The sequence below is a fragment of the Lampetra planeri genome, chromosome 40, assembly GCF_965212315.1.
Source record: "Lampetra planeri chromosome 40, kcLamPlan1.2.h2, whole genome shotgun sequence".
Lineage (NCBI taxonomy): Eukaryota > Metazoa > Chordata > Hyperoartia > Petromyzontiformes > Petromyzontidae > Lampetra > Lampetra planeri.
Window position 1 is genome coordinate 3,932,618 of NC_136146.1, and position 26,522 is coordinate 3,959,139.

Below are 26,522 nucleotides of genomic sequence, written 5' to 3' on the forward strand. Positions count from 1 at the left end.
ACGGCCACGGAAGCGTGCTCGCGCGATGCGGTGTGACCATCTTTGTTCGATGGCCATTCAATTGTTTATTTGTAATACCACACTCCTGATCGTTGCCTCCCCCCTCCTACGAGAGGAGTAGAGCAGTGAGCCCAGTCACCTTTTGCCGGTCCCTATCCCCCAAGGCCCCTGGCTCCTCGGCTTTGTTGCTCGCGAGGTGCCTCGTGTTCCCTTTGCCCGGCGTGCGCCGTCTGTATAGCTGCGGAAGGATGCTGCTGCAACTCTAAGCTGGACCCAAAAGAGTGAGCGATATAGAAGTACAGACAAAAAGGTTGCACCCAAAAGAAGACCTGATGATGTGGCCAGTGATGAGAAGGAAACTGACACTATTTGGACACGTATGTAGGATGGACAACAGCGCTGGAAAGCGACGGCGCTCACCGTCATTGGGCGACGTGTGCAGTCGCAGGCAGACTCCCTCCTTGCCCCCGTACACCTCCTGCACCATGGCGATCGCTTCCGGCCCCCGTAGTTCCATGAGGGCCCTGAGTTCATCCACGGAGAGGCCAAAGTCGCTCTCCGGGCTGCCTCCGGACGGCCCTGCGCCCTTCGGCCCATGTCCGACGTTGGCCGTGCTGTTGGCCATTTCTCCCATGCTTGGGCGGCTGGCCTTAGCGGAGGCTTGTGGTGGGAGCGGCCAGTTCTACGGCAATGTCAGCTTTTAATTATAATTTTTTCGCCAACGATTGTATACGTCCTGGATGTTAACGCCAGTTGAACTGAACAGACGGTAAACGCAATTTTTGTTTGCCTGTTTCGTTCGACCGAACAACAGCCGCTGTTTGAGATTTTACTCGTTTCTAATTTTTTGGATTTACTTTGTTTTTCTATCTTATTTTTTTACGGACACTATAATCTATTATTTCTGAAATTCTTATTGGCCAAGGCAGAAATTCAATTTATTATCAGTTAGCAGTCTTATAGTCGTCGTTGTTGAGACGTGTACAGCACTCGTTCAAAAAAACGTCCGTTGTCCATGCAGCACCGAAATAAAATACTCATAGCAAACAAAAACTTGATTTTTATGACTTTCGACGGCCCGACTTGACGAATGCGCAGCTGTGTATTTCTTGATGTGAGCGGTGACGTGGCTTCTGCCTCGATGGCTGTGGAAGTGGCCCCTTTCCGTCGTGTGAGGAGATGGTGGCTGTCCCTTGGCTCTCTATGACTCGAAGAATTCAGCTGCCCATGGCCGCGCAGATTCGCCCGAACTCCTTCCGTCTCTCGCTTCTCCTCGGCGCCTGAAACGGCAAACAGGTGGATTCGTCAGCAGCAGACAAAGCCTGAGCACAGGGCCCAAATGTCCACAATGCCAAGTGGCCAACAACAGACGGCCCTCTTAAAGTTATTGGTTCTTTCGGTAAAGTCACATAGAATGGAAATAATAAAATAATAAAAATAAAACATAATAAAATAATATAATAAAATAATATGATATAATAATATTTTCATTATTTTATTATTTCCATTCTACGTGACTTTACCGAAATAACCAAGAAGATGAATCCCTGCAGTCACGAAAGCTTTAAATCGAAACTGTTAAAGTTGTGTTTGCTCATTTGGTTGTTTGAGCAATCTGTCACAGGATTGGGCAAAACTTTTCCCACTTTTCACCCAGGCAACTCAAGAACAGCACAGAGTAAGTATCTAAATCACAAGAAACATGTTTAAGAATCACAGTTACGAGACAAGCAACATGTATACTTTGAAAAATAATGTAAATATATTAAAATAATAACTTTAAATCTCATCAATGTTTCCTTATACTATCCGCGACACTGTTCATGTACAAGGAGGTGAGAACTCTATAGATCCAGGATGAAAGTGTAATTTAGAAAGGGTGAACCAGGGGCATTCGTCTGTCAGTATGGGCCACATATCTACGTGCACATATAGATGCGTATGATTTACTAAACCAGGAGAACAGTGGCGAGTCATATCTGAACCAGTTCTTTCGCCCCCCACTTAAAAAAAACGTCTGCGCTGACCAGCGTGGTGAAGTATGGTGTCGCCATCACAATGAGGATCAATTCATTCAGCAGTGGATTAACAAAGGCCTGTGCAACATTGTATAATCATTATTATTATTTGCGATATCACTGTAAATGTATGCGTGCACGACATTTGCCAAACATCAACGTGAATGTCTTGAGGCTGATTATGGCTTTCCTTCATAAAAAAAATACAATAATTATTATTTATATATATATAAAACATGCATATGCCCCACACACACACGCATGTAAAAAAACAAAGACCCCCCATATACCCTTTAACAGATTATTGGAACAAGTTATGTTTGCGAGAACCCATTGAGGCCAGCACGGCACACGAGGTGGTCGTGTGGTAGCTAGCACACCCGACCACCCTTTGTCTCCCCAGTGGCGATGTCTACACACCGCACCAGGTACCCATTCAAAGCTGAGTCAACGTTATTGTCGGAACGAGCCCGTGACCCGTTCCGGCAATAACCGCTGACGTTAGCCAGGACTCGGACTCGAACTCAGCTGTTGCAGGTTCGCAGCACTCGCCACTATGCTACCACTCGCCCCTCACATTTCAAACACACACACACACGCGCGTTGCAATTATTATTAAATTGTATAATACAAACCCCCACGTCATCCATCATCTCCGCCAATCGCCCACGCTCGTGCCACGCTTCCAGGGGGCTGGCACGTAGCCAGCCCCGTGCTCCCGTGTACCATCACCCCCCCCCCCCATCACTGCCCCCCCCCCCACACACACATACACTGCAGGCTGCTGGCTATTTTACGCGCGCACGCCCACACACAGCAGCAGCACAATGTCAGAGAACGGCGGCGATCGGGGGCGGTTAAAAGTAATGGCTTTGTGTAATGAGTTTTTCCAAATGCAAGTTCCATTCAGGTTATGGCCAAGGTCAAGAGGTCATCGCGGCTAAAATGTGTCGCAGCTCTTGGCCTTCTGCGTCCTTCCTTGCTGCCTCGTGCCCCAACTGTAGCCGCAGTTGACATCCGAATCCCCACAAGGTCTTGCTCTCGAGTCGATCACGTGCTCATTATTAACATCGCCGCCTCCGCCGTCGAGCGAGAGGTCATCTTGCCCTTGGTCTCCGGAAAAAAAAAACCTGGGTTACCACTCCACTGCCCGTGCCGGTGGCCTGCCCTCCACCACCCTGCGAAACGTGTTGCCCTCATCGTGGCAACCAAACTGTGGAACGCCTTGCCACTCGGAATCAGCCAATCGGAGTCGGTAGATATAGAGGGTTATTCAAAAAAATGTGAAGACTTATATGGGACTATCGTTTTTAATGTAAAAAGAACGGATAATACACTGCAACACGATAACAAATGTATGTTAATAGCTTCAAAAAGTCAAAGAGTTTCCTCTTGTTCACCATCATTGTCGACACACGCCTGGAATCTTCTCCAGGTGGTCTCCAGAGCCCGGGGGCGCATTTTTTGTGGTATTTTTGCAAATTCTCAGAAGTGTTCACATTTTTTTGAAGCACCCTGTCTTCAAGTGTGCTTTGAAAACCCATCTCTTTAAATTTACCCTCCTTCTTAAGTTTGGTCGGTTGCCCTGGTTCTGTTATTGTTTCCTGATTTTCATGCATTGTGATCCTATGATGGGATGCACATTATCCATTTTAATTATTATGATTAATCTTGTTCACCTCATGAGATCTACAATAGCTCATTTCCGGCAAGTTGCTTGACAACAATGTCCTTCAATTAAATACCTACCATATTATTGGTTCTTTCGCTAAAGTCACGTAGAAGGGAAACAATAAAATAATAAAATATAAAACAATAAAATAATAAAATATAAAACAATACAATTCTCACGATGTCCCGATTGCAACACAAGCAATCATCATCAGGTGTGAAAACCACAGCAAGAAATTTAGAAAAAAGAAAGTGGCAGTTTTTTTCTTAACGTCAGCACCACGGACAGCGATTTGGCAGTTGGTCAGATGGACGAGTCCATCTATGTTCGGAAAAGAGGAGGGGGGAGAGGAAGAGAATGGAATGTGGTCTGAAAGTCACCGTAAGCGTGAACACAATCAATTAAGACCCGAAATGGTTGATCAAATCCTTCCAATGATTGAGAAGATTAATTCTGGATTAGCAATCAATTTCGGTTAAAGAATAACATACGACTGCTATCCCTTACATATGAAGGCACGTGATTTACAATTATTTCGTTTCCGTATTAAAAAAAATTCAACTTGCTTACCCTGTTTTGCCAGAACATTCCGGGTACCCTCTCCCCATGCACTGGTATTCAAACAAGAAGCGAACATTTGAAACCGACGGTAATGCTATAATGAAACTATTTTTTGGTGTGTAATCACATTCATCATTTTTACTTCATAACACGCATAGTTTCAGTTCACTCCCACAGAGAGAACGATTCAGAGGTGCGGGAAACCACACACAGACAACATCTGAATATGTATTTATACTGGAGGAATCTGATGAGCTATAAAGCTCTTCCACAGCTGTCCAGTAGGGGCGGGTCAGAACGTTACAACAACACGATACAAAAACACGATCGGAGTGCAAAGTATAGGAAAGGTCAGCAAATCACAAGCACATACAAATACAACGAAATTATTTTATTTTACCAGATAAAACCCACTGAGATATTAGCTTCTTTTTCAGAATCGACCTGACCACAAATGGCACTTCAACGAAGTGGCTTATCACGTGGGAATTCATCGCAGCCAAATACTCTAAACTTGGGAAGGCCAGCCAGAAAGCAGCACAATAACTGTTGTCCTATATTGCGATGCTTGGCCAACTCCCAATGAGGTTACCAAGTACCAGTTTAAGACTTTTTATTGACGTGAACGACAGTGAAAAGTCAGTGTGACTCCGCTCAAATGTTTTCCAATCCATTGCCAGTGGTACGTGAGCGGTGGAATTCCACATTCCCATGGCATGAGCCAGTCCCTCCAAAGGGTTGACCACTGTCAGTGGTGGGAATTCCTCGTTTCTATTTGCAGGGGGAAAATTCCTCTCGAGGACATCGAGTGGTAACTTCTGCAATGCGGTACTCGATTTATCAACCATGGAGAGATGATGGTACGAGTTGACCCCAATGACGATTTTGAACTCGAGATCTATCGATTCCTGATCGAGGTTAAATTATTATATTATACGCATTTGTTTTCACAAATTAGTTCATTAATTAAAAAATCAATTAAACGCAGAGAATGCCTGGTGTCAGCAGCATGGATCAACGTGATGACAGCAGCAGCCAATGTGAAAAGATCACGACAACAAAGCCCACAACCTTGGCACGTGCGGCTGCTATTTCCATTGCTGAATCAACCTAATGTGTATTGATTTCGAGAAAATAATCGTTAAGTCAAAATGTCAGGGCGGAAGTATCTCCCTGTTCGAAAGAGTGAGGAGCACTGCTCAACTCCGCTCGTGGGCAGAGTGCAAGGGAAAAAGGAGCGGCCCTGCAGTGACTTGATCGCGCCAATGCTGGCAGAAGGGTCTTCATTAGGAGGAGGGTACTTGGCCTACTCTTCCATGCTGGCCAGATCTCTTCGAAGAGTTGAGATGAACTTACACTTTACCCCACCACACGCGAACTGCCGATTGACTGTTTAGTTTGTTGTACCCCACCCACCTCCGCCACACCTCCGATTAGTACGGTTGGCTACGCACGGTAGGAAATGAGTTCAGCATGCATGCTGCGGTGATCGATACTGCCTCAGGGGTGAAGAAACTTGCCCCATTGTTGAAGCTGCCGCGCTGAGAAATCGAACCCGGCGACCTCGTCATTGCAAAATCCCGTGGCCATTCATGGAATCATCTGGGGGAGGTGAACAGTTGAAAACGCCTCCTGGTTTTGATAAAAAAGTGAGCATCCCACCTATGTAATCTACACCCCCTTCAAGCCACCAACACCCATGCTGGGTAAAGTCCACAGGGAGCACAACAGGGAATGTTCCGTGCTCTCCCTCCTCGTGTTCACTCGCGAGGAAGGATTCAGAATATTAATTGATTTATACTGGAGGAATCCGGTGAGCTGTAGAGCACTTTTTTACAAACGTCCAGTGCCCACTCCCCCTCCAATCCCCACCCACCCTCCCCTATTCTTAAACTCTTTTTTTTCACCAGGTAAGGCCCAATGAGCTACTTAGCTAATTTTCAGAAGCCAGTTGGCCACAAATGATAGCTCACTCGAGGTGGCATACCTTGAGGAAATTTATAGCAGCCAAATACTCTAAACGCATGTTGATTCCAAACGTGCAATTAACATGCGTAATTCATCATAAAGGTTTTTGGGTTAGATCGCTGTAAGTATAAATGTGTCGTAACCCTCCACCACCTGACACAGCCAGTAAGGTTAGTCACGTTATCAACGAGAAAATTAGTTACTACTTCAGTCCACCGGTGTTTACGTGACAAACCCTGCTGGCTGTGTCGGGTGGTGGAGGGTTACGACACATTTATAATCACGCAATGTAATGCAAAAGCCTTCATAAAAATTATATTCTTAGATTTTTTTCGGAAAAGTCACGTAGGTAAAATCCACCTGCAGACGGACGCTTGTGTTGCCTCCGAAACGTCGTGATTTTTATTTTATTTTTTTATTAATAAATTGTATTTTTTACCTACGTGACTTTACCGAAAAAAACCTAAGAATATGAATCCTTGCAGTCACGAAAGCATCAAATCATGAAAATGATATTAGTCACAAAAGCCTAGGTGTTAAACTAACATGCTTAAAACGCTCATTAATCGGCCGCTAACATCTTCGTACGTAGAGGACCGCAGAGCTTGGGCCATTGTTAGTGCCGGCTCATCGCGTGGCTGCCTCCCTGCTTGTCTGCAGTTCCTGCTCGCACCTCCGAGTTGTTCTCTCTCTCTCTGCCTCTACGACAGCGAGCGGACGCAGTGCGGCGACGGCGCGTTACAACTTGACTTGGTTTATATGTTTCGATTTAAAGCTTTGGTGACTGCAGGGATTCATCTTCTTGGTTCTTTCGGTAAAGTCACGTAGAATGGAAATAATAAAATAATAAAAATAAAACATAATAAAATAATTCTCACGACGTTTCGGCCACAACGCAAGCAGCCGTCATCAGGTGAAGACCAGGTCTGTCGGGGAGACGCTGGCCGAAACGTCGTGAGAATTATTTTAATATGTTTTATTTTTATTGGTTTATATGCTTAAGATCAAGAAAATGCAGACGAATTATTAAGAGTGACGATCCGTCCCATCCCAATTCTGGACGAATGCGATGGGCAAAATTGCACTCACAAAACCGCACCCCACGGAGAAACGCGTTTAATTGGTTAAAGGTTACGGGAGGGAATATGTTCGGGTGGTGTGACGCTGATGGGAAAGGGTGGGTGGCTCGTGGGGTGAAGGGTAGGTTAAACGTAATGGCTTACACTCTTCAGACCCATCTTGACGCAGGGATTAATTTTTTTCATTTTCACTCTCTCCTCTCCTGGCTTTCCTTCCACCATGCCAATCAATCAGTTTCTATGACCCGTTCTCATTTGCTATTCCTCTCTCTCTCTCTCTTTGTGTCATTCCTCACTCAGTGAACCACATAAACCTACGCTATCTCTAATATGCTCACGCTGGCTGGTGAAATGCAAGGACTTTACTCGCGGCTGCTGTGACCAGGGCTGCAAAAGCAGCAAAAAAAAAAAACAACGAAAACGACATTTTTAATTTAGCACGTAGCTTTTCATAGCCAATATTATGATTCATAATCTAGTTTTGGGTTAGGCCGAGTAATTTACAGATCAAATTCGTGTCAATAGGACCGTCAACCACCTGACACAGCCAAAACTAATACAATGTCACATGTACAAACATTCATCATGTCAAGAACATATATTATGAATCGTGTTTTTACCCCGTTCCTGATCACGTGACGCCGTTCGAGTCAATGCCGCTTGGATTTATGAAAGCTTAAAAATGCACACGGATCTCTAAAAAGCTACGCAGATTTAGCGGAGTGCTTGTGCTTTTGAGATTTTAAGGGAGAATTGTCTCTTTGTAATATTAGTGTGGTGTGACCAACTGAGGTCTACGGGACCGCTACTCGGCAGGAAGGGAGACGCTATCGAAGCAATGTGAAGCAAAGACATTCATTGGACAAGTGGGAAGTGTTAAAATCCATAATGATCATCAGCTGGGATCTATCGCTGGTCTGATGAAGGCCTCCCCCAAGCCCTCTTCACCTCACTCACTCTCTCTCACCGTCGTATGATTCTACAATCCGTCCAGCTGCTCACACAACAGTTGATTTAATCTCCCCAAGCTCTCCGGCGGATGTCCTCTCGGGCATATTCTCTATCCATAATAACAATCCATTATTTCGCGTTATTTATCTGGCCAGAGGCCACTGTGGTGATGGCACTCAAATCAAAATCGGCGGGTTACGACTCCGCATCGAAGTTGGGGGGTCAACTCATCCCATCAGCATCGCCGTGAGATGGATAATATCAGAAGCACTTCGTGTGATGTTAGCAGCGGTGGTCGCAAGGAAGAACTCGCCTCTGTCATGGGAATGTGGACTTTGTACGATTGGATCAGGGTTGTAAACGGAATTGGTGGCTGCCCAATGCTTGTTTGAGCAGAGAGAGAGAGCCTTTGCAATTAAACCTTTCATATAGAGACATCCATGTACGGGATGTTGAAGTTCTTTCGCACCGTATGAAGCCGACCCGTGCTAATCGTTTGTGTGGCCCCTTCAACATGTGCACTATTTTGACGTTTTCTTGGATCCTTCGGTGAAGTCACATAGAAGGGAAATAATAGAATAATAATAAAATAATTATAATAACATTTCCTTTCTTCGTGACTTTACCGAAAGATACAAGAATATGAATCCCTGCAGTCACGAAAGCTTTAAATCGAAATATTTAAACGTTGTTCCCAGGCTTGACAAACATTGTTTGTAGACGTATGAAAAGATGTTGAACCCCAACGTAGGATATCACTTTTTTGCTAAGCCAAAAACAATATTCAATTTAGGGCCCCTCTCCACAATAGTGGGATAAAAACATTAAATTGTAACTCAATTGTGAAGCTACGAAAGTTTGTAACGGGATGATTTGGAATGCGTACTGCATAAAAAAAAATTGCATGAAAGAATGTTTGTTGACATAAATGTATCATCCCATGAGCAATGGGCCAGGTAATTTGTATCTCGTGTTGCGACGCTCGACATGACAGAACGTTGGGAAAATTCCACTCTGTAGGCTGCTCGTGAACAATATTCACGCAGGACACTGACAAAGCGTTATGCACACACACACACACACGATTTACCTTGCTTTACATTAACTTCTTCAATCTAGAAAAGCAGAGTTTGATACCCAGCCTCAGCATCAACGGCGAGTGATGACTCAATAGTCCCTGGGTCCCCCCCCTCCCAACTTCACCGATCCACACTGCCCAGTGCGGTGAAGTATGGTCAAACAACCCATGGGAATTGAAAAGAGGGCTGAAAATAGATTTTACGGGAATTATGTTTTTGTATACGTACTCTGCAAAACCCCAGGCTTTCAGCGGGTTTGAATAAAGAGATTGATTTCACGAATTGACCGGCGCTCAATAGGCAATCACTTGCTCGTAAACAAATGCTGGATAGATTTTATCCACCAATTAATGTATGAGTTGACGACGTTGCTCATTTCGAGTTGTGATTTCCCTTTCGAGGCGTGGTGGTGGAAGGAGAAGGAGGAGAGGGAACCTGAAACAGAACTTGTTGTTCATAATAAAGGTTTTTGGGTGAGATCACGTTAAGTATAAATGTGTCGTAAGCAGCCACCACCCGACACAGCCACTAAGGTTTGTCACGTAAAGAACGCGCCAATTAGTGACTACTTCAGCCAACCGGTGTGTCGGAGAGTAAATCCACAACATTTACAATTTGAGTAACTGATGGGCATGTTTTCTTAACGCGATCAACCTTACTGACTGTGTCGGGTGGTGGAGGGTTAGGGGCCGTCCATAAATGACGTCACGCGATTTTGGACGATTTTTACCCCCCCCCCCCCCCGACTCGTCACACGGCGTCACAAAAAGTCAGACCCCCCCTAAAATATGACGTCACAAAGCCAGATTTGCTGCAAATCTGGCTGTGACGGTCCCACCTGATGACGGAGACTTGCGTTGCCTCCGAAACGTCGTGATTTTTATTTTATTTTAATTAAATTTTATTTCATTTTTTACCTACGTGACTTTACCGAAAGAACTAAGAGTATGACACATTATACTTTATGCGATCTAACCCAAAAACCTTTATTATGAATAAAGTTTGTCGCCAAAGCCTGCTACGTGTTAAACAGAAGTTGCATTTATTTCTCCAGGAAATATTGGTTGACTTCACAGGAATTGACTGCCCCTGGGTGCTCAGGTTTCCTCCCGCATTCAAAGCACTCAAGAATTGGCCGATAACACCTTCATATACAGAGAACAGCAGAGCTTGGGGAAGAATATAGTGCTGGCTCACTGTGTGGCAGCCTCTCCCTCCCGCCCGTGGTTTCTGGCACTGCCGAGTTATCTCTCATTTTCTTTAAGAGCGAGGGAATACTGCGTGGTGTAAGATGAAATCATCACCGGATCCCATCAGCCTGATTAGTGCTTGAATGGGTAAGCACAACAATAAAACTATAATATATATTTTACCAGGTAAGGCTTATCGTCCTGTGGAAATGTACAGCAGCCAAATACTCTGAAACGCCCGTTGATTATAATTGTGGAGGGGAAACCCAGAAGACCCGGAGAAAAATCCACACGACCACGGGGAGAGAGAGAGACACACAAACTCTAAATACACAGCAGCAGGCGTCAGGGTCGGGATTGAACGCCATCGCTGATCTAGTATCAGCCACGAGCGGGAATTTTACTTAGGCCGCCGGGTTCATAGTGGTGTGTGTTTAACACAGCAACATGAGTCCACCCTGAGTCGTTTTCTTAAAAACGCAAACATAAAAAAAACCACGTTGTTTTGAATTTCAGCCCCCGAAAATACATTGTCGGATGTTTTCACTGTTTCGCTGATTGCACAGCCACCTAACCATTGCACCACCACTACTTCCTCGTGTTGCATATGTGTGTATGTTTAATATATGCATGTGTACCTATGCAGGCGCTCACTTGCGCTGTGTTTGCGTGGGCGCTTTAATCTGTCACCTCCTCCTAATTTGATTGATTCGTTAAAGGGAGTCGTGCACGCGAGCGAGCGCACACGCGCGCGTGAGTGTGCGCGCGCGAGTGTGTGCGCGCGCTCATTAATTTCTACTGCGTCGGGGCGAAACATATGTTTATAGGAGGTGTCCCCCCCCCCCTTCGCCGCCCCCCTCCCTCCGAATTCGCAGAGAGTGCGCGCGGATGTATCGGCCACGTAATGGGAGCTCTCTCGCTCATTAAACTTTCAAAGGCCGCCCCGCAGTTTCCATCTGAAGAGCCCCACCCCTCTTAATTATTCAGCAGATGGCTTGCCTGGCTTGAGACCGCGCGGGATCGGGAGGGGAGGAGAGGGGAGGGGGGGGAGGGGATGGGAGAGGGGGTGAATTTTGCACGGGGCAAGCGAAGTCGACCGAAGGCGAGGCAGGAGAGGCAGCATCCTGCAACTGACCCTTGCAAATGTTTGATTTTTTTTTCATCGGCCGGTGTTGGTCGACTTTGGGTGCATTGAATGCATTGCCGCTACTGTAGCTGCTGCTGCTGCTGTTGCTGCTGCTGTTGTTGTTGTTGTTCCCCGTGGTAACTATAATTAGCAGTTGCGTTAGCATGGAAGGTGGGAGAAGTGTCATCAGATGCGAAAGCATCGGCAGCAGTCGAGGTGTTACCTCCATCATCATCATCAGCAGCAATAACAGGAGCAATAGCAGTCTCATTATCGGAATGTATTATCATCGTCGGCAGGCAGCAGTAGTAGCATCATCGTGATTAGCTTATTAATCATAAGTAGAATCTTCAACCGTGCCCACCATAACCCACCACCACTTGTGCTTTCGAGACCAATATGATCCATAATATGAGTTTTTGGGTTAGATCGCATGAACATAAATGTGTCGTTAAACCCGCCACCAACCTACACAGCCAATGAGTAAGGTGTGTTACTAGTACGGCACACCGGTGTGTTGGAGAGTAAACCCACAACATTTACAATTCGAGAACGACGTTTCGCCAGTACTGTAATTACAACGGGCATCATCAGGCGAAAGCCAGAACTAAACAGGAGGATGTATCGGTAACTCTGGCTGTCGCGTGATGGTGCCAGTTGTAATTACTGGCGAAACGCTATCCTCGAATTATAAATGTTGTGGATTTACTCTCCACCACACCGGTGTGCTGTACTAGTAACGAATTGGCACGTTTTGTTTACGTGTCAAACCTTACTCATTGGCTGTGCCGGGTGGTGGCGGGTTTTAACGACACATTCACATTTACGTGATCTAACCCAAAATCATCGATTTTGAAGAACTATCCTGTTGCTGCTACCGCTGCTTATGATGTTGATGATGACAACGACGACGACTATGATGACATGTACGGCTCATGATGATGGGGTCACCTACTGCACCCACAGCTGCTGCTCGCGAATAAGCTTCTCTCGCCGCTCAGTGATGACGGTGGCGTTGACGCTCATGACATGAACGTTCTACGTGCCGTTTAACACGTAGGCTGTCGCGACCAATATTATCCACAACAAAGGTGTTTTTGTCGTTGCAGTTGTTGTTGTTGGGTTACATCGCGTGAATATAAATGTGTCGTTAACCCCGCCACCACCCGGCACAGCCAATTATTCAGGTTTAGTGTCAGGTAAACTATTTGAGACGGAAACAGGAAGACTTCTTTGCAATGCTGGCTAATCACCTGATGAAGCTGGTTATTATACTCACCAGCGAACCGTCGCACTCGAATCGCAAATGTCGTGGGTTTACTCTCAGACACACCGGAGTGCTGAAATTGTCACTCATTCGCACGTTTTGTCTACCTGACAACCCTTAATAATTGGCGGGTCTAACGCCACATTTGTATTTTACGCGATCTCACCCAAGACACGTCGATTGTGGATTCTACACACTCAAAAATAAATTAAGCCAGCCACCACCACCACCACCACCACGCGCCACACGGGTCATAATTCTCGGTGAGGTCCCACGCACGCCGCGCCGAAATCCATGCGTGCGTAATTTTAAAGCACACGTGCGCGCGACTCGTGGGCACGTGTGCATGGGTGGGTGTGAGAGCCCGTGTCCGTGGGTCCAACCATGGTTGGCGTGCCACGTTGCCGTGGGCGGCGTTTCACACCCACTGTCCTGTGCGTGATGGAATTGCGATAATGTCCGAGGTGGCTTTGACCGCGTGGTACATTCCGGGAAACAAAAACCCGCGATCACAATCGGTATTTATACGGGAGGAATCCGATGAGCTATCAAGCTATCTTTCACAGATGTCCAGTAACACACCACCACCACCACCAGTTCCACCATCAGCCACTAACACACCAGCACAATCACCACCAAGTCTTGCACTGTCACGATCACCATCAAAGACAAAGATCCCCCGGTATAGCCTCAACAGACTGTTGGGGCAAGTGCCGTCAGCGAGTAGCACCTACGAAGGTCGGCACTGCACACGAGGGGGTGGGTGGCCAGCTCCACGCCCGACCGCCTTTATCTCCCGAGTGGCGATGTTTGCGCACCGCACCAGGTACTCATTTGAGGCCGAGTCGACCTAGGGGAGGCCCAGGACCGGTTCAGATAATCGTCACCGGTGTTGGTGGTCGTGAGCGGGAATCGAACTCAGATACACGGGTTCGCAGCGCAGCGTAGCGCTAACCGCTACAACACCGCTCCCCACGACCACTAACAGAACCACTTCCACCGACGCTATGAGCACAACCACCCAAGACAAAGGCACCCCGTATAGCCTTAAGAGCCCCCAGGACCGGTTCAAATGTTAGCCGTGAGTGAAAAACGAAGATCGGGTGAGCGGGTTCGCAGCGCAGCGTAGCGCTCACCACGACACCACGGCACAGCATGAAGCGCGCGCACATTGACACACCCCTGCGCTTGCGTCAAGTAATGCGAGAACATCATAACGCACTGCAATGTGTGCGTTAAACACAAACTTTGTTTATATTCTCAGTTTTCCGATTTGTTCTTTTTTATATATAAACAAGGCTCTATCTCTCTCAAATTACACAATGATATGTATACCACTGCAACAGTTTATTGGCTTTTGTTACACGTTAAAACAGCAGCATCTGTAGATGCACAACAGCGAGATGTAAAATGTTGGCCCGTGGGTTTTCTCACCTACATCCATGAAAGGGAAATCACGCGTTTCGCTCACTTGATTTAGCTGCACACACTCAAGACTGAAACATGCACGCACACGATACCAACACACACACACGCGCGTGCTTACATACACCAAGACAAAAATCCTCCGTATAGCCTGAGGTTGGTGCAAGTGCTGTTATGTTAGCGAGCACCTATGAAGGCCGGAACGGCACACGAGGGGGTGGGTGGCCAGCACCACGCCCGACGCCTTTGTCTCCCCAGTGGTTATGTTTACACACCACCATTTGAGGCTGAGTCGACCTAGGGGAGGACCAGAACCGGTTCAGATAAGCGTCACTGGTGTTGGCCGTGAGCGGGAATCGAACCCGGGTCGCCAAGTTCATAGCGCAGTGCGCTAAACGCTACACTACCGCTCCGCACACAGACACACACAGAGACACACACAGAGACACACACACAGACACACACACAGACACACACAGAGACACACACAGACACACACACAGACACACACAGAGACACACACAGACACACACACAAAGATCCCCCTTCGTGCTGTCGGCTAGCACATGCCGAAGGTTGGCACAGCTCACTAGCAGGAGGTGCCGACATCGCTAGGCCCAGATGACTTTATCTCCCAAGTACTCACATTGCAATCGGTACTCATTTAAGGCTGAGTCGACATAAGAGAGGCTCACGACAAGTTTACGGGTTCCCGAAAGGGGCGCTCAGGGAGAGACCGACTGAAGTGTAAGCGGTGAGTTGAGCCGTAGCCAAGAATCAAGCTAAGGTCTCAGCGTCATCGCAGCCGATGGCATTAACCAACTTAGCCACGACTACAAATGCACTTTCACACAGTTGTGCTCGCGAAGCCAAATATCAGCATTCAATCCCCGTAAACGGAGCAAACGCCGAACAAATAACTTTGCACGCGATTTCAGTCGCTGATATTCCACGGAGGGGGGGGGGGTGGAATTGGCCCCTACCATAGCAATGTGGAATTTCCACCACGAGCTCAAGGAACCTCAAACAGAAAACAAAAATGAGCACCGTCATAGAATCATTTGAGCGGGGAGACACTTCGATTTCATGAATGAAGGGGGAAAAAAACGACGCCAAGATCAATCGCCCTGAACCCTTGCTCCGATTCCGCCTTCATCCCCTAAAGGACATTGCTGCGATGCATCTTGGCCACCGGGGGGAAATTGGTGTACAGGAATATCCTGGGTAGACAGACCCCGCGTGCTTCTGCCGAGGCAGAGTGCTGCACTGTTCATTCTCCGCGAGTGGGTTTATGGATTTCCTGCTAAGAGTGCATTTGCGAATGGAAGCGCCCGCATTGCTGATTGGTATGGAGGCTGGGTGGAGTCCTTTTCTGGCCCGCTTGGTCTCCATCGAGTGGGCACGTTCTTCATCGGCGTCCAACAGTTCAGTCTGCGATGCTTCAAAATAGCACCGATAATGACAATAATAGAACTTTAAACATACAATGTACTCTAATATCCAAGCAACTTGGCAGAGTGGTGGTGTAGTTGTTAGTGCACTGCACCGTGAACGTAGTTACCAGAGTTATTTGGCTGCTATAAGTTCCCACGTGATAAGACACTTCGTTGAGCTATCGTTCGTGGCCAGGTTGTTTCTGAAAAAGAGCCGTATAGCTCAGTGGGCTTTACCTGGTAAAATAAAAATGTTCGTGTGACTTCCTTACCTTTCCTATACTCTGCACTCCTGTCGTGTTTTCGTATTGTTTGTTGCTGTAAGTCTGAGACCAGTATAAATAAAGATTCTGATTCTGAGAGTTCGATTCCCGGCCATGACTGGTATCACGACTGAAACGAGTGGCGTATCAAATTCTCCTGCCCCCCCCCCCCCACTCACCGTTCACCAACGCACACCGACCAGCGTGGTGAAGTATGGTCAAACACCCCCCCCCCCCCCCACACACACACCACCCCATTGCCAAGGCTGCCCAGAAGTTTCCAAGAAGTTCCTAAGATGTCCAGGGTAAAAAAAAAGCCAACGTCCAGGCCCCCTTTATTCATGAACAACAAACAAAACAGGCACGCTGGAAGGGCTCTTCTATCACGTGAAGTCCAGAGGCAAATGTCCTCTTTGTTGGCTGCTCGCTTCTGCGAAGCCCTGCCCATGACCAACATAGAATGGGGAGGGTTTGGTGCAGCAGTGAGTTACCAGAGAACCCTTGGATTTTAACGATAAATCACCGATCGTGAACACTTCCGAGAATTTGCAACAATACCACGAGAAATGTTCCCCCGGGCTCAAGATTCCAGGCATGTGTTTACGATGACAGCGAACAAGTGGAGACTCTTTAACTCTTTGAAGCTGAAACGTCCTTCCTTTATAACAATTTCCAAAGAGATAGCTTGATGTCTCAATGATAAAACAATGGCTGTCCTGCCACTCTTTCTGCCAGCGTGTGCACTCGGAGAGAGAGAGAGAGAGAAAAAGAGACAGGAGGGAGAGACGGCCAGGGTGTGTATGTGTGAAAGAGAGAGGCACACACAGAAAGAAAGGGGCCGCGACGTTGCTTGTGAGAATGCTAACGAGCCCCAATAGACGAAGCTGTCATCATTGTTATCATCAGAGTCGTCATCTCCCGTTGCCGTCTTTGTTAAAAATAGGACTTCAAGCTGTACAGTGCAAGTGCTTTGTAAAAGCAGCCATCTGGCCTCTCAGTGATGATACCAGCCAGATTCACGCACAGACAAACACGCACAAACGCAGATATATATTTCTGTACTCTTGTCAAAGACCCTCAAAAGTCATGGTAATAAATGACCGTAAAACCAACACAGCAGCAGTTATAGCTTTGTTTATTTTGAATTATCCAGCCTTGTGGCGCTGTGGTTAGGGCAATCGACTAAGCGATTGGAAGGTTATGAATTCAAAATGCTGATTGAGTGTTGACGCAGTACGTCATCATTCTCAGCACATTAGGGTCATTGAAAAGAGAAACACTTTGGGGGGAAAATCAACAGTGTTTTTTCTTGATTTAAAGCTTTCGTGACTGCAGGGATTCATCTTCTTGGTGCTTTCGGTAAAGTCACGTAGAATGGAAATAATAAAATAATAAAAAATAATAAATTAATTCTCACGACATGTTCTTCACCTGAGGACGGCTGCTTGCGTTGTGGCCGAAACGTCGTGAGAATTATTTTATTATTTTTTATTTTTATTTTATTACTTCCATTCTACGTGACTTTACCGAAAGAACCAAGAAGATGAGTGTTTTTTCTATGGAGAAACTGATCTTGCCTCCTCCTCATTATCAAATGATTATCATCGTCATCAGATTGGGGAGAATGTGTGAGCAGGATGAACGACGAAATGAGGTTATGCGGAGAGGCATTGAAGTGAACACCCCGTGGTTTGGCATCCAATGAGAAGATGATTCGACCCTGTGCGAGGCGTCGACTGCGAAACGAGGGGAAGACTCAAAGCCAGATGGCGACGACGATGATGGTGGTGATGCTGAGACTGCTGGAGCCGAGTTTGGAAGTCAAATGCCGACTATCACACAACATACTCTTTTGGTCTACCGAAAGACAAAAAAATGTAAATTCCTGCAGTCATGAAAGCTTTAAGTCACGATTTATCACACAACAGTTGTGGGATCTTGCGCAAGGAAGAAAGCGATGACGAAATGGGGAAACCTCAACAGCAATGGGTGGTGACCTCTTTGACCTTGCCGCTGACCTCGACCTCAATGCAATTTTTTGCTATGTACGTTGAACGCCTTTCGCGCCGTACGCAGCCAACCGTGACAATCGGAGGCGCGGCATCGAAGCAGCGGCTTGTGAGACGCCCCGCGCTCGAATCTCCCGGCAGGCGCGAACGTTGAATCTGGGGCAGGAGCAGTGCCGGCCCGAGCCTCTTGGGGGCCCTAAGCAGAATTTGATTTGGGGGCCCCCCTCCCACCATCATTTATTCATTCATTCATTAATTCATTTATATCACTTGTTTAAGTTATTTAATTGTAAAAAAAAAAACGATTCGGGGGCCCCCTGGTGGCCAGGGGGCCCCAAGCAGCCGCTTAGTTCGCTTATGCCTCGGGCCGGCCCTGGGCAGGAGAGGCACGGCGAGACTCCCGATTGAAAATGTGGGCCCGGCCGAAACCCCCAGAGGCGTTTCTTTCCCGCACTGCGCAGGGGTTAAACTGAGGGTTAAGTTCCAACATCTAATCCTTGTGCCCTTGCGAGTTCACCCGGGTCTAATTTGAGCCCCTGTGAACAAGCACAAAGTGTATCCGCAGCTCGCGAGCAGAACACTCAGCAAAGGGGGGAAATGCACTGCTATGCACTAAAGAGGGCCCGTAGAGGGTATTTTGGCCTACTCTTCCACCCTGGCCAGATGTCTTGGAAGAGGTGGGGAGCACCCACGTTTTAGCACACCGGTGGTGTATACATTCGCCCGATTGGGTGGGCAGTGGAAGGGCGATTTGAGAAACGTGTCCCATTGTTTTAGCTGTCGCGCCGCGATATGGAATCGAACCGCAACCTCTCGATTGTAAGTCCAGAGTGTGCGAACCATTGCATGAATGTGAACCCATCGACGTTCGGTTGATGGGTTTACAGTTCTCCCTCATAGTTATTTATTTTACTCATCCAAATTCAGAGCGCAGGCTCGTGTCCCGTTACGCGTGGCCGCTTGGCACGAAGGTCGGAGGGTCAACCCCGCAAATCGAAAGTCGTAAGTTCAATTCCCGAGTGTGGGTGAACGAATCCCACAAAATGTACCGTGCCTCTGGGGACGTTAAAGTAATTCAGTTCCTGCGCGATGCAATGAGCCGTCACAATGTGATTTAATGATCGATGGTTGTTGTGCTATTGTTGTTTTTTAGTCGAAGCGACTTTGCTCACTGTTTCTATACAGCACAACTCCAAATGTCATTACACTGCCCACGCACAATCGGCGTAGAGGGTGGGGGCCACGGCAGGGGGGCGTGACGTCACCGCGACGTACGAACCCGGCCCAACGCTGCCTGGGATGCAGGGGTGACGTCATCACGCAGATCTGCGCAGTGACGTCACTGCCGCGTGTCAGCCAGCCAGCAAAACTATTTTAAATTGATATATATACGTGTAGTATGACAGCTTGCGAAATCCCCGTGGAGGTTGCAAAGTTTCCATCAACCTATCATGTAGAATGTGCATTGTTCGTCACACGCACAATGGGATGAATGTTGTCATGGATTTTTAGGCTAACGATGAGATGCAGACAATTGCATGGTTAATACTATAATTCAATATTGCCGATGTACCACAAATATATTGCCGATGTTACATTTAGGCTGACGAAGCGATACAAAAACAAATTGGACAAACAAGATGGAGAAAAACAATAATTGTGACGGGAGAAATTTCATAGATTTTGCTAGATAGGGTTGGAGGCAAACGATGCCCACCCATTTTTCGATTTAAAGCTTTCGTGACTGCAAGGATTCATCGTCTTGGTTCTTTCGGTAAAGTCACGTAGAAGGGAAATGATGAAAATAAAACATATAAAATCCTCACGACGTTTCGGCCACGACGCAAGCAGCCGTCCTCAGGTGAATAAGACGCTGTCTTTCCGACAGACCTGTTCTTTACCTGAGGACGGCTGCTTGCGTTGTAGCCGAAACGTCGTGAGAATTATTTTATTTTATTATGTTTTATTGTTATTATTGTATTACTTCCCTTCTACGTGACTTTACCGAAAGAACCAAGAAGATGAATTATTTTATTGTTTTATTTTTATTATTTTATCATTTCCCTTCTACGTGACTTTACCGAAAGAACCAAGAAGATGACGCCCACCCACTTATATAAAAAAAAAACATGTGGGCAGTACTGGCTTCTGCCGTATGAATGTGGAATGTCAAACCACTGGCTTAGGATCACTAACAAGGGACGAGCGGCAAAGATTTCTCGTTTGAGAATGGGGACTGATTGTATTTCTCTTTGTTTAATTGTAATGCCATTTTGAACACGTGGGGTAGTTTCATTCATTGAGTGGAGTGTGTACCCCTGAGAGCTGCATTAAAGGATGCTCTGTCCCTTCATTAACGTTCGTTGTTGCCTGGGCTCTCCCACAGCGCTCATGTGCAGGTGGTTAATCACGAGGACAGGGGGGGGGGGTCCCTGCGGTGAGAGGCCTCGACTCGCAGTGGGAAGGTGGCGATTTAAATTCCCGGCCGGGGTGAGATGGTGGGTAGATTCATTCCACCACTCTACCACCACCGCTCCAAGTGTGTCCGAGTGGCTATCAACTTTGGGAAGCAAACGCTGCGCGTCGTATCGGACAGATATTGTCCCTGTCACCGGAATGTGGAGTTTCCACTGCTGACAATGGAGATGAGATTGCGTAAATGTTTCGTTGAGGGGGGGAGGGGAAAGTATAACACGTCGGCTGTCACGACCAATATTCATAATAAAGGTGTTTGGGTTAGATCGCATAAGTATAAATGTGTCGTTACCCTCCACCACCCGACACAGCCAATTAGTAAGGGATTTGTCACGTAAACAAAACGCCAATTAGTTTACTACTTCAGCCCACCGGTGAGTTGGAGAGTAAATCCACAACATGTACAATCTGAGTAGTAGAGCGACGTTTCGCTGGTAATACATCAACCAGCATCATCGGACGATTCGCCAGAATAGTGAAGCAATCCACCTGCTTCCGGTTTTAAATCGAGCAGCAGCAGGACAACGTTGTCACTGAACCCATCAGTGATGACGTCGAGGGGGGGGATAAGCTGCGACTTTTAAAATAATTGATCCTCATGGCAGTACCCCGGTGTACCAAATGATACAAAATGGCCGAGGCAATTAAATATTTTATTTCTGGGACACTATTTTTTCCAGGGGTGTACTTAACTCCGCGACTGGGGTACCAATCAATCCAAAATCAGTGCCACACTCCGCGATGTCGAAACGCAGCGAGGGCGATTGCACCGTAGTGGTGCATCGTGTACAGCTCGTCGAGATGAGTCGATTGGCGCATCGCCGACCATCAACAGACTCAAAATGATTGCACCACGGACATTATGCGAGAGCCGGGGTACGATGGTACACCGGGGTACCACCACAAAGTTCAAATGTCGAAGAGGTTGGTGGCTGTGCACCTCAGGCGTCAGAGCGATGAACCAGCGCTGCTAAGATCTCGGGTTCGAGTCCAGGTTTCAGCCATCAGTGCTGAAACCGCGTGGTCCCGAATATTATTTTAAACACATTGTTTTTATTTTACCAGGTAATGCCCACTGAGATATATAGTTCATTTTTTTCAGAAGCGATCTGGCCACAAATGATCGCGACCACGGGGAGAGAGGCATGGAAAATGTGTCAGGGTCGGGTTCGAACTCACGGCCTCCTGCATACCAGGCAAGGTCGTGAACATCTCGCCAATTAATGTGTACAACATTTGAAATTCAGGAATTGTATTTGACTGCCGTGCAATGCACGGTGGGCGGTCGTTGCACAACAGGAGTGTATAAAGAGGGTCACTTGAAGGCGTCTCAGAAATAGTTCTGTGAAATCTGCTTCCGCAGGCCGTTCTCTAACTCGAGGTGATGCACAACTCTCTGCGAGAGTTTCAAACGGACACTTCATGCAATGGTAGGAAAAAATTGGCAAAAAAATACAATATATTGTTGTTATTATTACCATCGTTTATATTCCAAATGGCATTCAGAGCATGTCTTGATGTGAGACTCAGGCTAGCTTCAGATACCAGTTGCCACTGGTGTTGTGCATTGTCGTTAGGAATTGTACTTGAGTTGCCATGATCACAGAACAGTGAGTTACCGTCAATACCACTATATTCCACAAAAACATAAAAATACCAGAATCGCCTTATTAGCGAGCACCTATGAAGGCTGGCACGGCACACGAAGGGGTGGGAGGGCCAGCACCACGCTCGACCACCTTTGTCTCCCCAGTGGCGAGGTCTACACACCGCATCAGGTACTCATTTACGGTTGAGTCGACCTAGAGGAGGCCCAGGACCGGTTCAGATAACTAATCGTCATTGGTGGTGGCTGTGAGCGGGAACTGAACTCGCGTCACCAGGTTCGTAGCGCAGCATGCTAACCGCTACACTACCGTTCCCCATATCTAAACACACACACACATACAATAATCATCCCCTATTTTATTCCTTATAGACCATAGGGGAAAGTGCTGTTCGCGAGCACCTATTAAGGCTGGCATGGCACACGAGGGAGTGGAGTGACAAGCTCTATTCCAAAAACACAATTGTCTCCCCAGTGTCGATGCTAACACATTGCACCATGTACTAATTTAAGGCTGAGTTGGCCTCTGGGAGGTCCAACAAATATAATTCAGGTTGCTGTGATTGAAACACAGTGCGCGATCCACTACAATTCACTTGGTCACTGCTCCAAAGACAAAGATTACCCGTATAGCTATTAACAGACCGTTGGGGCAAGTGCCGATTGCGAGCACCTATGAAGGCCGGCACGGCACACGAGCGGGTGTGTGGCCAGCACCACACCCGGCCGCCTTTGCCTCCCCAGTGATGTTTGCACACCGCACCAGCCACTCGTTTGAGGCTGAGTCGACCTAGGGGAGGCCCAGGAACCGATTCAAATAATGGTGATAGCGACCGTGAGCGGGAATCGAACCCGGGTCACCGGGCTCATAGCGCAGCGCACTCGCCGCTGTGCTGCCGCTCCAAACAAAGACAAAGACCCCCCGTGTAGCCTTAACAGACGGTTGGGGCAAGTGCTGCTAGCGAGCACCAATGAAGGCCAGCACGGCACACGAGGGGATGGGTGGCCATCACCACGCCCGGCCGCAATTGTCTTTCCCTAGTGGCGATGTTTACACACCGCACCAGGTACTCATTTCAGGCTGAGTCGACCTACGGAAGGCCCAAGACCGGTTCAGATAATCGTCAATGGTGTTGGCCGTGAGCTGGAATTGAACTTGGGTCACTGGGTTGGTAGCGCAGCGCACAAACCGCTACACTACCGCTCTCCACGTACGCACACACACATTTTTGTCGCGAGCCGGGCATTATACCACCTTGCAATAAACGAGCAAAGCATGTAAACAAAGTGGACCTCTAACCTCGTGCGATTCATTGCACGAGACCGGGAGGCTCGGCTCCTTACGCCGCCGTTGTTTAGCTCGCAGACAGGATGCACTCGCCACCATGACGATGGCCCAATTTCAGCGGGCCCCTTTGAAACGCTCGAGTGCGGACGCGACTTTGAAATTTCACGGGGGATGCCCTTTTAAGAACGCACCCTAAACGAGCTCATTCCCATATTTATTCCGGAGCTTACTTCATGGCTGCAGGAAAAGGCAAATAACGACGTCCCTTCTTCACATTGAGAGCTATCTAAATGTGTTTTTTTCCTCCAAGCAACACTGTCTTTTTTCTTCTTGGTTCTTTCGGTAAAGTCACGTAGAAGGGAAGTAATAAAATAATAAAAATAAAACATAATAAAATACAATTCGCACGACGTTTCGGCCACAACGCAAGCAGCCGTCCTCAGGCGAAGAAAATTCTTCGCCTGAGGACGGCTGCTTGCGTTGTGGCCGAAACGTCGTGCGAATTGTATTTTATTATGTTTTATTTTTATTATTTTATTACTTCCCTTCTACGTGACTTTACCGAAAGAACCAAGAAGATGAATCCCTGCAGTCACGAAAGCTTTAAATCGAAATCTTTCGGTAAAGTAACGTAGAAGGAAAAAATAATGTTTTATTTTGATCAATTTCATTAATTCCCTTCTACGTGACTTTACCGAAAGAACCAAGAAGATGAATCCCTGCAGTCACGAAAGCTTTAAATCGAAATCTTTCGGTAAAGTAACGTAGAAGGAAAAAAAGAATGTTTTATTTTAATCAATTTCATTAATTCCCTTCTACGTGACTTTACCGAAAGAACCAAGAAGATCAATCCCTGCAGTCACGAAAGCTGTAAATTGAAAAATAAAACACTGTCTTTGTTTGTGCGACGATCACCACCACGACCACCACAGCATCCGCCAGGTGGTCATTATTGTTCATTCAATTTGTGGTCAGAGGTTCTCGTTTTTTTATTTATAAGAGAGCAGATTCGCCTACTTTTTTTACGCCTGGGAAATATGTCTGTCCCGTTCGTCCGTCCGTCCATCCATCCCTCCCTCCCCCATCAAAAGACACTTCGTGTGCTTTGATGAAAGCTGGCAAAACGACTCCGGCCATTTGCAATGCCACTCAATAACACAGCTTTGCAATGCTGTTTGTTGCCTGGGTCTGTATAGCTTTCGGGCAAGTTGGGCAATGATACACTTTCAAGTTAAATGCTGGCTTCAAAACTGCGCTGTTCGTGAGCCGAGCACCGGTGTCATCGGTGACAGCTCAAGCGCATCGGCGTTTAGGCATCTCCGGAGTAGTTCTGTGGTAGCTTATTCCGCGAGCCGTTTCCTCACGCTGACAGGAGGCACTGCCCTGCGAGAGTTTACGAATGCAGTCTCATGATGCCATACATTCTGTAAGTTATAGAACAAAAGACAAAGTAGGTTGTTGAATCACGATTCGTGTTGTTACATTCTGCCGACCTTGTTTGAACATGCGTTCATCCTTAATTGTTTTAGTTAAGATTGTTAGCATCTTAAGTGAATCACTTTCGATTGGGAACAAAACACACCTGAGACAAACATAAAAAAACACGCTCATTCGCACAACTTGAACATAGCGTGGGATTCTCCTAGATCAACTCAGCCTAAAATGAGCAGCGCCTGTGTGTTTGTGGCTCACAACGAGCGCTACGAGAAAGAGGCGGGTTGGCACGTTCCTTGCTGACCTTAATGGGTGCTCGCTAACCACGCATTATATATGTGTGTGTGTAAAGAAAATACGTGGCACGCATGTCAACCAAATCACTGACACAGACTCCCGACTGAACCACACACACACCGTGGTGGGGGCGGGGGCTCCAAGAGACTGCAGCTGAACCTCAAGAAACCGAGGCACAGAAGCCTTCAGCCATCGCGCAAAGGCAAAGGGTTGAGTCTCGTAGCGGTGAACCCACACGGGTCACGCCGTATTCGTGTACAGGGACATTGAGTTTCCAGGTCCATACGGCGTACAGCCGTCTCGATCCGGGCCAAAACATTATCATACTTTTGTCTATTTGTTTTGGTTTCTCCCTTGCGATGGGACTTGATGAACGTTGAGATGTTTAAGGGCACGGGGTGACCATTAAGGTCTGAATTGGTCTGTAATAAGGTAGGGCACTGACAAGGGGTTGACACGTGTGCTATTCCAGAAAGGTGGGTTAGCTCCCACAAGCCGCAGAAGTGCAATTGTGCCCGTGAGACCAAAACTATGAACCGAATACTTAACCACTAACGCCTGCGCTCCTTCCGTGGAGGAGGAAGAACAAAACTATATCATCAGCTCTCTCTCTCTCTCTCCATCTCCTGAAGCATTGGCACTTAGCTCCTGAACACATTGCTGTTGCCACCGTGCACAAGAATAGAACCGGGCATACAACTTGTAAGCGTGAGCCATCATAAAATCCTGGCACAGAACTCACGGTTATTGGAGGGGGGGGGAGGGTTTGTTTTTGGTGCTTTCGTCCAATCGACGCGGCACACGGTGATCCGACTGCGCCCCGAGAGGGAAAAAAATAATCACTCGGAAAATTACCGGCTTGAAAGGATGCCGTGTGTCCCAATGGGTTTATAATGGCCGTGTCGGAGGCAATGAGCCGGCACCGCCAATACCCTGGGTCCGGTTCCGGGTCTCGGTTAAATTCCGCTTAAACCGGGGTTTTTTTTTTTTTTCAAGCGTATAGCGAGATTATGGTCACAGCTCGGTCGATAAGTGGCGCACGTACATTTTTTACGCGCGCTAAAGTTTCAATTTAATATAACATTCCTTTGAGAAGTGGGACAGCAAGTAAGTTTCTGAGCTTATGTACGGGCTATGAAGAAGGGTCAGTGCACATGACGTTGCCTATTATTAAAAAAATGTCCCTTCTCTTTTTATAGAGTCAACGTCGACTTCTGACAAAGTGGTGCTCATCGCTCTGAACGCGCTCAGTCTCGTCAGATATTAGAAGCTAAGCAGGCATTTGAGCCTGGCCAATGCTTGAATGGTTTCCCATCATGGATTTCCAAGTCAGCGTACAGCTGTGAATTAGCCGTGAGATGGCGGTATTGAGTGTCACCGC

The 26,522-nt window shown here is 47.2% G+C and overlaps 1 protein-coding gene across 1 annotated transcript in view; it reads right to left on the reverse strand.

The window, feature by feature from the left end:
* Positions 1 to 26,522, reverse strand: part of LOC144731739 (plasma membrane calcium-transporting ATPase 2-like) — a 174,488-nt gene that overhangs the window by 111,916 nt on the left and 36,050 nt on the right. The window contains exon 2 of the mRNA XM_078612947.1: positions 421 to 1,280. Within this exon, the coding sequence (XP_078469073.1) occupies positions 421 to 634 (214 nt within the window). The 5' untranslated portion in view covers positions 635 to 1,280. The remainder of the gene's footprint in view (positions 1 to 420; positions 1,281 to 26,522) is intronic.